Source organism: Chionomys nivalis, chromosome 1 (genome assembly GCF_950005125.1).
Source record: "Chionomys nivalis chromosome 1, mChiNiv1.1, whole genome shotgun sequence".
Classification (NCBI taxonomy): Eukaryota; Metazoa; Chordata; class Mammalia; order Rodentia; family Cricetidae; genus Chionomys; species Chionomys nivalis.
The window spans coordinates 173,195,449-173,208,709 of record NC_080086.1 but is presented as its reverse complement, the minus strand read 5'-3'; the positions used below and the strand labels follow the sequence as shown (position 1 = coordinate 173,208,709).

Below are 13,261 nucleotides of genomic sequence, written 5' to 3'. Positions count from 1 at the left end.
AGAGGACAACTTGTGGAAGTCAGTTCTCTCCTTCCCCTATGTGGGTCATGGGGATTGAATTCGGGTTAAACTTAGTGGCAGGCATATTTACCTGCTGAACCACCCTACCAGCTCCATTAGTGCATTAAGAGTCTCGTCTGCCAGGTGTCAGTGTATACATCTGTAATCCTAATACTCTTGAGGCTGCTAACCTGAGCTTATCAGGAGATTATGTCTCAAATAAATGAATTAAGGGTTAGGGATAAAACTGAGTCAGTAGGGTGCTTGCCTGGCATGCAGGAAGTCCTGATCCCCAACACACACTGGTGGCACGCACCTGTAATCCCAGTGGAGGCACCTGTAATCCCAGCACTCGGGAAGTGGAGGCACCTGTAATCCCAGCACTCAGGAAGTGGAGGCAGGAGAATCAGATGTTCAAGATCATCTTCAGCTACACAGTAAACCCACGACCATCCTGAGAGATAGGAGCCCCTGTCTCTAAATAAATGGAGATTGTTTTCTAGTAGTAGACTTTATCTCAGTATATAACTCAAAAAAATAATTTCACATCATCTCTAATCATTTAAGACTGAGTCCTAGAAGTTAAAAGTAGAGTTTCTAGGCTAAGGTTTCTCAGTTTATGTTTCTGTTTTCTGGATTTGAACAGAATTCAATTCTGCTTCATTTGGCACTCCAGTTAAAAAGCATGGTGGGCATGAAATAAAAAAGTTAATGGCTCTGGAACTCACTGTGTAAACCAGGCCGGCCTCGAACTCAAGGATCTGCCTGCCTCTGCTTCCGAGTGCTGGGAGTAAGGGTGTGTGCCACCACCTGGGGGCTGTTAATACCATATCTGTTTATGTTTACTTATGAATTCTTCCCTATTTTGTCACAATGGTTAGCTTTAAGATAGACCACATTCTGAGCAATTTCCCCTCCCACCTAGGATAGGAAATCTTAAAATTTTGGATCCGTGTATCTCTATTCAAATTCAGTCCACTAAACTAAAAAAAAAAAAATTAAAATTTAGTTCCAGATTTCATTGAAAGATTATGATGTGAAAGCTGGCTATGTTCTTTTGTAAACAGTTGCTAAAGACAGTGGGCTTGTCCCTGGTGTGTTTAATATTTAGCATCTTGGTAGAGGGGTGGAGCAGTGGTATGAACCAGAGTGTTCATATATACAACATATAACATGATGTTTGGGTAGATAATGAATCTTTTATATGTTGCCATTATTTTTACAATCTATGCATTACACTGTGACACTTGTAATTGATAAGCAAACATGCATATATTTGGCAGTCTATATAAAATTATTTTATATTGGGTGTGCATGCTGAGAATATGTAGAAACTACGACTGGAGAGTACAGTGCAATGAGAGCTAATTCCAAAGCTAATCAACCCTACAGGCTGTGTCTCACCTTCTTTCCCTTTGTCATCTTATTTGTTGTTGGAACAGGGTGGGTCTTACCTGTATAGACAAGGCTCACCTAGAACTTGCTAGATAACCCAAGTTGCCCTCAAACTCAAGATCCTGCTTTCTCCTCCTCCCTAGTTCTGCGATTATAGGCATATGCCACCATGGCTGGCTGTCCTTCCTCTCCTGTTTTCACAGACAATGTGGGAAATTCTGTGTGAACCCTTTGTCACTGTACCAAAACTAACTGAGAGAGCCCTGTGATTTAATTTCTGCAGCATAACAAACACCCAACAAAAACAGCTTAAGGCAGGGTGGGTTGATCTGGGCGCACAGGTGAGGGTCACGTCTTTCACGTCAGGAAAGTCACAGCAGCGGAAACGTGAGGCAGCTGGTCACACTGTATTTCAGGAAGCGGAGAGTGATGAACACTGGTGCTCAGTTCACTGTCTCCTTTTTGTTCAATCCAGGACTCTAGCCCAGTGGTTCTCAGCTTTCCTAATGCTGCGACCCTTTAGTATAGTTCCTCATGTTGTGGTGACCCCCATCCATAATATAATTTTTTTGCTACTTCATAACTTTAGTTTACTCATGTGAATTGTAAATATCTGGTATGCAAGATGTCTGATGGGCCGGGCGGTGGTGGCGCACGCCTTTAATCCCAGCACTTGGGAGGCAGAGGCAGGCGGATCTCTGTGAGTTCAAGACCAGCCTGGTCTACAAGAGCTAGTTCCAGGACAGGCTCCAAAACCACAGAGAAACCCTGTCTCGAAAAACCAAAAAAAAAAAAAAAAAAAAAAGATGTCTGATGGGTGATCCCCAAAGGGGTCTCCACCTGCAGGTTGGGAACCACTGCTCTAGCCTTTGGAATGGTGCCAGCCACATAAAAAGTAGGTCTTCTCACTTCAGTTACCTAATCTAAATAATCTCTCACAGGCATGCCCAGAGGATTGTCTCCAGGGTGATTCTAGATCCTGTCAAAGTGACAGTATTTAACCATCACACCGTATTTTGAACAATAACAGTGTTCAAGTGGCTGGCACACCTGTAGAGCAAAGATGAAGGAACAGGGACAGGGTCATATTTCTGAAGTCATGGAACACCACAGTAAGACATTGTCTTGGCCTGGTATCACCTTTCGGTGATGGGGACATAGGTGGAGTAGTGAAGGAGATAACCAAAGCTTTTTAAAGGACTATGGAAGGTTAGCAGTGATCAGAGTTTGTATGACTAGTCATTTCCAAAGAAATGTTTGGAATTTCCTTTCAGATCTAGGGAATGGAATTTATAAGTTAGTATTTAAAAGATGAATCATTAGAAAACTGTTCAAATTTGGGATTGATTTTTGTTGAAAAAGACAAAATATGTTTACTTCATTTAAATTTACGTAACAAGTTTTCTTATTAATCCTCATCAAAGTTTTTACAACTTCCTAATCCACCAGGTATGTCAGATGTTTCAGATATTTCTATTAGGTATGATCCTCTAAAAGAAGGGCTGGGGAGGGCAGCGAGATGTTCAGGAAGTTAGCGCATTTGCTGTCAAGCCTGGCAGCTTGAGTTCAAATCCAGAACCCACATAGCAGAAGGTGAGTGCTGTGTCCCCGAGTCGCCCTCTGACCTCCACACCCACACATACTACAGTTAAACAAATAAATGCAAAAAGTTTAAGAGTTTTTTTTTTCTTGTCAGGCATGGTTGTGCACATCCATAATCCCAGCATTCAATAGGTAGAGGCAGGAGAATTACTACATGTTTGAGGCCAGCGTGGACAACACAATGAATTCCACACCAGCTCAGGCTACATAGTAATACCCTGTATCCAAAAAACAAAATAAGTAAAATTTTTGTTCTGATATTCATCATCACTATTTCAAACCAACAGTTCCTCTAGTGTTAGTTCCTTAGCATGTGTATAATGTGAACATAACATCATATCCATTTTCCATGAAATATTTATACAGAGGAAGGCCCATAATTAAAAACTTCTTAAGCATTTTATCATTTTCCCTCTTGGTCACAATTTTTATAATGTAGTTTGCTAAAATATCTTCAATGGGTGGTCTCAAAAGTCTCCTTTACCCCTCACTCCACTGGAGACCCATTTCTCCTTTATATCTGTATCTAGATCCTGTATCCAGCAGCAACCTGTTGGAAATTCACATGGTAAGGGAATTATCCTATAATGATATGGAAAAAAATCAGAAATGTGGCTTCATTTTCAGTTATGTGAGCCATAATAAAGAAAACAACAAAGAATCATTCACCAAAAAAATAGTTTTTAATTTGCAGTCATTAAGTATTAAAATCGAACCCAAGGGGAAAAAAATCTTTTAGTAAGTGCAGTGGAGACATGGCTTGGAAAATCTATAGCACAAGGCAAAGAGCAGAAACGGGATGGCAGATCTGTTTGCCGCACCTGAGCCTTGAGCAGCTCTCCGATAGGCTAGAGGAGCCTCACCAGTAAAGGGCCGTGGGCCTTAGGCTTGCCTTGAGCTGTCAGTTTCTACATTTATTGTGAGAGCGCCAAGTTAACAATGATGTCGGCTTCTTACTGCAGCGCTCATTTGCAATCTGAGAGTAAGAATCAAGAATCATTACCGACAGACTTCAGTAAGCTGTGACAGGGGTTCAAATGTGTTAGATTTCACACCTAGCAAGCCCTTCTTTAAAGACTCTATTTCATTACGAAATAAGTCAGATAATTCTGTTTTGAAGCAGAATCTCCAGGCTGCAGAGATAGCTCAGCAGTTAAGAGCACTGGCTGCTCTTGCAGAAAATTCCCAGCACCCATACGGTGGCTCACAACCATCTGTAACTCCAGTGCCAAGGAATCTGGTGCTTCTTTGTACCTCCTCTGGTACTCAGGCACACATGCATACACATTATTTTTTTAAATATTTATTTTTACATACATTAATGTTTTGCCTGCAGGTATGTCTGTGCAAACTCCAGATACCTTGGAACTGGAGTTATAGTTTTAAGCTGCCATGTGGGTGCTGGGATTTGAACCCAGGTCCTCTGAGAGAATAGCTAATGCTCTTAACCCCCGAGCCATCTCTCCAGCCCTAAATAATTTTTTAAAAGAGAACCTCACTATTTTTCTTATTGTTTTTTTATAGACATTTACTTTCTGCTGATTCGAATTAATAATTATAGTAGGCTTCTCTACCCTACAGCCTTAAAGACTTTCACAAAGAGGAAAACCAAAGATAATGTCTTTCAGTAATGCTTTCAGCGTTTAGCGTTCCGGAATGCAACTAGAAAGGAAACAGGGAAAAGACTCCAAATTCAGTAGAAACTGGGCATTTATCATGGTTGGGCCATGTCTGGGTTCACAGTTATGTGTGGTCTTGTTCTGTATACTCTTTCCCTCTCTGGGCCTTAGTTTTTGCTTCTGTGGATGACTGAATTTCACTACAACACCCGAATCCCATTTAGTGCTCAGACTCAAACCAAACTATTTTTCTCAGTCAAAAATCAAAGACAAATTCTGTTCTTCCCTTAGTCATCTGGATTATCTAGACAATTGTCATAGCCTGGGTTTTTATTTGGTTTGGCTCACTTAAGTAGGCTATGAGACGATTTTTTAAATTTTTTATTTATATTTTACATATGAGTGCTCTGCATGCCAGAATAGGACATCAGATCCTGTGGTTATGAGCCACCATGTGGGTGCTGGGAGTTGAACTCAGGACCTCTGGAAGAGTAGCCAGTGCTCTTAATCACTAAGCCATCTCTTCAGTATTTCCTTGATGATGCCCTAAATGGCAGGACAAACTGAAAATTTAGACTCTAGGCATTCTATAATAGTAATTTAACTGTGAGGGTAGAACATAGTCAAAATTATTGATTTTTTTTTAGTGATAAACTAACATAAGGGTTTTTGAATTCTAAGCAAGCACTGTACTACTTAAATGCATCTTCAGCCTTGTTCCAGGTTTTGAGTTTTTTACATTTATATTCTCTCTCTCTCTTCTCTCTCTGTGTGTGTGTGTGTGTGTGTGTGTGACTGACTGTGTGTGACTGTTCATGTGTGGAGGTTAGAGGACAATTTGCAGGAGTTGGTTCTCTCCTTCCATTAAGCAGGTTCCAGGGATCAAACTTGGTCATCATGTTTAGCAGCTTGGCAGGAGGCATCCTTATCAGCTGAGCCATCCTGACGTCCCAATGCTGTTTTTGAGACATGGCCTTGTTACTGTTGTGGTCCAGACTGTCCTTGAATTCACTATGTAGCTCAAGCTGGCCTGAAACTTGAAATTCTCTTGTTTCTGCCTCTTAGGATTATAGGCATGTTATATATTCTATATATGTGTGTTATAGTATAAATATATATATATATTTAGTATAACATATATAAATATATATATAGTATAAATATATATATATATATCCCCTAAAGTCAAATAAGAGATCTTATTTTTGCTCCTGAGAAAGATGTTTCTAGGTGGGCAGTGGTGACCATATGCCTTTAATCACACCACTTGAAAGGCAGAGGCAGGTGGGTTTCTGAGTTTGAGGCCAGGCTGGTCTACAGAGTGAGTTCCAGGACAGCCAGGGCTACACAGAGAAACCTTGTCTCAAAAAACAGAAAACAAAACAAAACGTTTCTATGAGCACACTGGTCTCTGTCTGGTATGCACTGTGGTCTCTGGTTGGGTACTCACAAGACAATGGTGCTCCGTGGTAAGAGCACTGAGCTGTCCTGGATCCTGAGTTCAGCTCCCAGTGCTGACACCAGGAAACTTACAACTGCCCAGAACTCTACCTTTGGGGATTCTAATGCTTCCTTCTGGTCTCTGTAGTCACTCGCACACATGTGGGCATATATACACACACCTAAGTAAAACATAAAATCTTTTTTTTTAAAAAAGGAAACGTAAGCCGGGCGGTGGTGGCGCACGCCTTTAATCCCAGCACTTGGGAGGCAGAGGCAGGTGGATCTCTGTGAGTTCGAGACCAGCCTGGTCTACAAGAGCTAGTTCCAGGACAGGCTCCAAAACCACAGAGAAACCCTGTCTCGAAAAACCAAAAAAAAAAAAAAAAAAAAAGGAAACGTAAAAGAGGGGCTGGAGAGATGACTCAGTGGGTAAAAAGATGCCACAAGCTTGATGACCTCCATTTGATACCTGGAACCCACATAAAAGTGGAAGAAGAGAGCCAACTCCATAGTGTGTTCTGACCTTCACACACACACACACACACAATAATAATAATAAAGCAGAAACACATGCTATGCAAGTACTCTATTACTGAGCTACACGCCCAGCCCAGCTACAGGAAGGATATTATGCCCTCAGAAATGAGACGAGGTGTGCAAAGGGCAGGAAGTAAACAGGCAGCATTTCATGCTGGAATAGTCACCTAAACCAACCAACAAGGACATGCAATCTTCTAGGAGAATGAAAGCTTTGTGGGCACTGAGATATCATGATGGATGTCCCTTATTTCAGGAAGCTGGAGACAATAGCCAGTTCTGCTGGAGGAACCTCTTCTCCTGCATCAACCTCCTGAGACTGCTCAACAAACTGACCAAATGGAAGCACTCCAGGACCATGGTAAGTGGACTTTAGAGCACAGACGTATCGATTCAACTGAGTTTTTTAATCATTAGTATTTGTAGATTGCTTACTTGGAAAGATCTGGAGATAGCTGGTGAATGATACATAAGTTTCCGCACTTCCTAATTCTCACCATAGACAGTGCTTCACTACCCCAGGCTAGCCTCAAACTCCTTATATAGTTCTTACGTATTCTTGAAGACTAATTCTTAAGGAGTTTGGACCTTAGATACTCGGGGGCTCACAGAATAGCCAGGTTTGTCTATATTGTCTGAGTTAGAAATTCTAAAAATTTCACATGATGATGTCTGTGTTTCATTGGGCAGATGCTGGTGGTGTTCAAATCAGCTCCAATCTTAAAGAGAGCCCTCAAAGTCAAACAGGCCATGCTACAACTTTATGTCTTGAAGCTACTAAAGATACAAACCAAGTACCTTGGGCGCCAGTGGAGGAAAAGCAATATGAAGACAATGTCAGCCATTTACCAGAAAGTGCGCCACCGCATGAATGATGACTGGGCTTATGGGAATGGTGAGTGTGCTTGCTAAACCTGGAACTCGTGAGTTTGGTTAGGCTGGCTGGCCACTGAGCTCCAGGGATGAGCCTGCCTCTGCTTCCGCAGCACTGGGGTATAAACGACTTTTATGTAGGTGCTAGGCATTCAAACTCGGGTCTTCATGCCAATTCTCCAGCCCCTAAATATGACACGAATTTTATGATATGGTAAAATGTTTGCCTACTTATAGTTTTTGGGGGGATTTTTTTGTTTTGTTTTGTTTCGTTTGAGGCAAGGTCTGACGATGTAGCCTTGGCTGGCCTGAAACTCACTATGTAAACTAGGCTGGCCTCGAACTCAAGAGATCTGCCGGCTTCTGGCTCCCGAGTGCTGGGAATAAAGGCATGAGTTGGTCCAGACTTGCCTCTTCATGTTCTGTTCCAATCTCCCCTTCCTTGAGAGGTGGTTCTATTCAAATGGGAAATTTTCATCCCCTAGGGAAAACTCAATTAAAGGCTCCATTGCTCTTTTGAATGACATCATTATTAGAAACAAGGAATTACAATACAAAGCTCTCCCATCTCCTTTCTCAGGAGTAACTAGTTTCCAGTTTCTACTACTTCCAAAGATGATTTCTGTATATATTAGTTCATATGTGATCATATGTATACTTTTTAAAACTGTAAGCATGCTACATGTCTACTTTATACATTGTTCTCAAAAACCATTCTGAACCGTTTCATTGAATTCATAGAATGCCATAGACCATGTTCTGTGGAAGAGAGCAATGTCCTGAGCTGTGTATGTCTTCTTCCTCTCTTCCTATGTCAGACATCGATGCCAGGCCATGGGACTTCCAAGCAGAAGAGTGTACCCTGAGGGCCAACATTGAGGCTTTTAACAGCCGCCGCTATGATAAACCACAGGACTCAGAATTTTCACCTGTGGATAACTGCTTACAGAGTGTGCTGGGGCAGAGGCTGGATCTGCCTGAAGATTTCCACTATTCCTATGAGCTCTGGCTGGAGAGAGAGGTGTTTTCACAGCCCATCTGTTGGGAGGAGCTGCTCCAGAATCACTAAGCTCTGTCACAAAGCATCTCAGAGATGGAGGTTGGCTCCAATAAGTATGCTTTGCCTGTCCTGCCCCTTCAGACTTCATATTGAACTCTAGCATATACCCATGGGCATCACAGCCCAACATCCAGCAGACATCCAGCACAGCGCAGGGCTATTCTGGATGCTGTTAGGCCTGAGGGTGAGGCAAGGCTGGGATCCTGAGTCAAAACACATGCACCAGCTTGCCCTACGCTCAGCTCGGTACCTAGTTAGCTTGGAATCTCTTGATGGATCAGTCCTGGGCAGGCTCTTTGACAGAACCTGCTTTAATCTTGCTTAGAACCAGGCTAGCCTCTGTTGGCCACAATAGGGAAAGGAAATTTGTTATGGCATTTGACCCATGGCATTCTCTCAAGCATGGGATAGGTACAGGCCATAAAAGGAGCAAATTTTCTTCTTGCTCACTCTAAATGCCTGAGACTTATCATTTAGCAAAACCAACTTTAGGCTATTTCACATTAAGATTGTGACACTCCTGTTTATAAAATACTCATTAGCTCTGAGATGTCTTGAGAGCACTGCACTTTCTAAAAAATGGTTGTTTCCAACACTGCATGATATAGAAAAGTCTATTATTGTATTTTTCCTTAAGATGTTCAATGTAAAAACATCTCCTCTGTATCTGTATAGTGCATTGACTCCTTTGCCATCTGGAAAGAACCACAACTAATGTGTAATATATGGCCTTCTCAAAAAGTATTGCTCGTTTTTCAGAAAATACTTATTTTAAAATGGCTGACTATACCGCAGAAGGTTACTCCCTGATATAACCCCAGATCTTCACTTGAGTGAGGAGAGGGTAGTGTTGTGTGAGCCAGGATCTGGCTATGTAGCCCTGACTAGGCTGGAACTTACTGTGTAGCCAGCAGGCCTTGAACTTGTGATGGTCCTCCTGGGATTATAGGCATGGGCCACACCTCTAGCCAACGCATTCTTAAATGACCAGCTGCTTAGAGAAGGTTCTATTTGCTGGTATTTGTCCATTTGTGCTGACTTTTTAAAATTAAAAGCTACAGCATCATAATTTATATTTTTTTTCTTCCACGTTCGTTATTTTTTACCTTTTTATTTTTCTGCTAGAAGTTTCAATATGGTTTGTACCGGAAGTATCACACATTTCATGGCAGATGTCTCTACTCCTCCTTTACAGGAAAGTCACATGCTTCCAAAACTAAGGGTTTTTAAGTCTTTGCACTTTTTCCATTTTTGGCTCCCCGCTGCCCAGGCACTACCAAGTCTTTTTATGACGGCACAAGGGCACCTTATTTATTCCTACAGAGCTGGTCCAAACTAGCTCATTTACTCTTTCATAGGCCGTGATTGAGACCCTGCACCATCCCAAGAAACAGTCAGTGCCTCTGTGTTGTGGGCAGCAGGATTTCTTACTATGGAAAAGTGACAAAAATAGACTATTTAATAGTTGAAATGTCTTAAAATAATTTGCAAATTTTATCAAACCATGACAGCAATCCTCTTTTCAAACAGTTTACTGAACATAACATCAGGCAATTTTATTAATCTAGGATCAGGCTACTGTGATCTTAATGATATTTGAGCAAAAAGACACTTTTCTAGGAAAGAGAATAATCACCAATCTATTTTGAAGTTGTATCCAATCAGTTGTGTAAATAAAAAATAAGTTGCCTTTTAATATATCACATTTTATTATTTATTACTCGAGAAGATTAATTCTCAATGCAGATGGAAAAACTACTCTACCTTGCAAGGAGAAACGATAAGTTTTAAGTCACATCCATTTTTCCCCCTGCAACTCGCTGTGACTAGCTTCTGGTATCAGCAATTAGCCCTGTGTGCTAAGATGACGGGGTTGGATCTCCCAATTTGAGAGCTCATGTATGTGATGAGGAATGGTGTCAGAGTAACCAAATTTAATGGTGATTATAATTTCTAAATAGAAGCATGCTATTTGGACGATTTATAAAATAGGGACTTTATCTGTGAATATTTTAGTGAAGTTTGTGTTGATAATATTGTTCATCTCACCAAACACTTCAATAAAAAGATAACCTGGAATTAGAAATTTGGTCTTTAATTCTTTAACACAAGATAATCTGAAAGTCATGTTAGATAGAAAAGGATCCAGGATAAATACAGAACTATTTCATCATCACGAGTCTGAGATCAGCCATTTGAATCACCTTAGATTACTGGATTGGCTTTTCTCTAGAATTATTCTGACATAAGGCAAGAGCAAGAAACAAACCATACGATGCAAGAACATTTCAGAGATCCTGCTTAGATATGGCAAAAGGCAAATTACTCATGCCATTGGCCACAATCAGCTCACATGGACAAGTGGGCCAGAGAAGCACACTCCACCTTAGTGTGGCAGATATAGGGCTGCATGATGCTTTGGTGGTCATGGAGACGAATATCTGTTCCTATCCCACACAGAATGCACACAACTCCACCCCAAGGCAGGCTTCAAACTCTTATCTCATGAGATCTTCAAGTCCAGGGTTTCCTTAAGTCTAGGTGCCCGTATCTTTTCCTTTTTGGCTGACCTTGGTCTAGATTGCTGTCTGCTGATCCTTGAAACTTGTTGATCCTGTTAAACTTGAAGGCTGAATAGCAATAATACATTTAACTGAATCACAGTGACCATTTCAAATGTGTACATATACCAGAACATCTTCTGTATTTTGTTTTCTGGTTTCCAGGAGGGTTTCTCCCTCTGTAGACCAGGCTGTCCTCGAACTCAGAGATCCACCTGCCTCTGCCTTCTGAGTGCTGGGTTTAAAGAGTGTGCCACCACCGCCCAGCACAGGGACATCTTTGTACATCTTAAACATACAGTTTTTGTCAGGGATAGCTCAGCAAGACTGGTTTTGTTTTGTTCTGTCTTTGAGGCGGAGTCTCGTGTAGCTCGGGCTGATCTCATGCCTGTTGCGAGCTTAAACTTTGGTGTTTATCAATCCATAGGAATCCCACTGAACAAATGTAATGTCCTCTTCCTTTGGATAGGAAAATCTTTAGGCTTCTCTATAGAAGTAGTTCCCTGCCTTTCAGTGTTCCATGGAGTTAGAAACAGGGTTTTTTTTGTACTTAGAAACTAAGGCAAGAAGATTGTGGTTTGGGGTCAACCTGGGCTACATAATGAGACTCTTGTCTCACAAAAGCAAACAGGTGTGTGCTTCAGGAGCCCAAGCCAGCTGTCGCAGTCTCTCCTTCATCTGGCTTCTCCACAGGAAGTGTTATCAAAATTTCTAGCAAGCGACTCTGGAAAAACTGGACATGAAGGGAAGTGGATTATTATAAGAGTGGACTTCAGTGTCCCTATGAAGAACAACCAGATAGCAAACACCAAAGGATCAAGGTTGCTGTTCCAAGTATCAAACTCTGCCTGGACATTGAGCCAAGTCAGTTGTCCTTATGAGCCACCTGATGGTGTTCCCATGGGTGACAAGTACTCCTTAGAAGCAGTTGCTACAGAACTCAAATCTCTGCTAGACAAGAATGTTCTGTTCTTGGAGTGTGTGGGCCCAGAAACAGAGAAAGCCATGCCAACCCAGGGGCTGAGTCTGTCATCCAGCTGGAGAGCCTCCACTTCCATGTGGAGGAAGAGGAGCGAAAGATGTTCCTGGGAGCAAGGTTATAGCTGAGACAGACGAAATGGATGCTCCCCAAGGTTCGCTGTCCAAAGGAAGGGGTATCTCCATCAACGGCGCTCCAGGGACTGTGCACTGAGCCTACAAATACATGGTGGGTGTGAATTCCACAGAAGACTGGGGGTTTTTGTTTTGTTTTATTTTTATGAAGGAGCTGAACTACTTTGGCAAGGCTTAAGAGAATCCAAAGTGATCCTAGCCATCTTGGGCAGAGACTAAAGTTGCAAACAAGATGCAGCTGATTAATAAACGCTGGACAAAGTCAATGAAGATAGTCATCATCAGTGGAATGGCTTGTACCTTCTTTAAGTAAACAACATGGAGAGTCGCACTTCTCTGTATGATGATGATATTATCAAAGAGCTCATGTCCAAAACTGAGAAAAAATGGCATGAAGATTACCTTGCCTGTTGGCTTTCTCATTGCTGACAAGTTGGAAAAAAATGCCAAGGCTCGTCAAGCTACTGTGGCCTCTGGCATAACTGTTGACTTGGATGGGCTTGGACTCAGGTACTGACAGCAGCCTGAGGCTGGCTCCAGCTGAGCAGATTGTTTGGAATGAATCTATGAGGGAATTTCAAAAGGAAGTTTTTTCCAGGGAAACCAACTCCCTCATTGATGCGGTGGTGAAAGTCACTCCGAGGGGTTGCATCTCTGTCATAGATAGTGGAGGCACTGCCACTGAGACACACTGCCAAATGGAACAGAGGATGAGATCCGCCATGTCAGCGCTGGGAGTAGTGCCATCCAGTCCTTCCTGGGACGCATGCTCTCAGCAACGCTTAGTAGTCTCCTACCTTTGGGTTCCTGTGCACAGCTGCTAAGTCAATTTACTGTTCTCTGTAACTCCATTTGATGTTAGCACAGGGTTCAGCTAGGGACCAAGAATTGCAGCCCCAAGGACCTTAGAGAGTTGTCCATCTCAACTCATCTTTACTACACCAGGACTGTCTGATCTACATTCTTCAAGATTCCATTTAAATCCCTTAGTGACTAAACCATTGCACATTCTACAGTACATCTATTTATATTCTGCTTGCAAAAGAAAGTAAGTTGTA

The 13,261-nt window shown here is 41.9% G+C and overlaps 1 protein-coding gene and 1 pseudogene across 1 annotated transcript in view; both read left to right on the top strand.

The window, feature by feature from the left end:
• Strip2 (striatin interacting protein 2) overlaps nucleotides 1-10,608 on the top strand; it is a 43,203-nt gene extending 32,595 nt beyond the window's left edge. Inside the window, exons 19-21 of the mRNA XM_057784469.1 lie at nucleotides 6,853-6,957; nucleotides 7,287-7,491; nucleotides 8,288-10,608. Of these exons, the coding sequence (XP_057640452.1) occupies nucleotides 6,853-6,957; nucleotides 7,287-7,491; nucleotides 8,288-8,538 (561 nt within the window). The 3' untranslated portion in view covers nucleotides 8,539-10,608. The remainder of the gene's footprint in view (nucleotides 1-6,852; nucleotides 6,958-7,286; nucleotides 7,492-8,287) is intronic.
• Nucleotides 10,609-11,837: 1,229 nt separating this feature from the next.
• LOC130862290 (phosphoglycerate kinase 1-like) lies at nucleotides 11,838-13,027 on the top strand (annotated as a pseudogene).
• The last annotated feature ends 234 nt before the right edge of the window (nucleotides 13,028-13,261 follow it).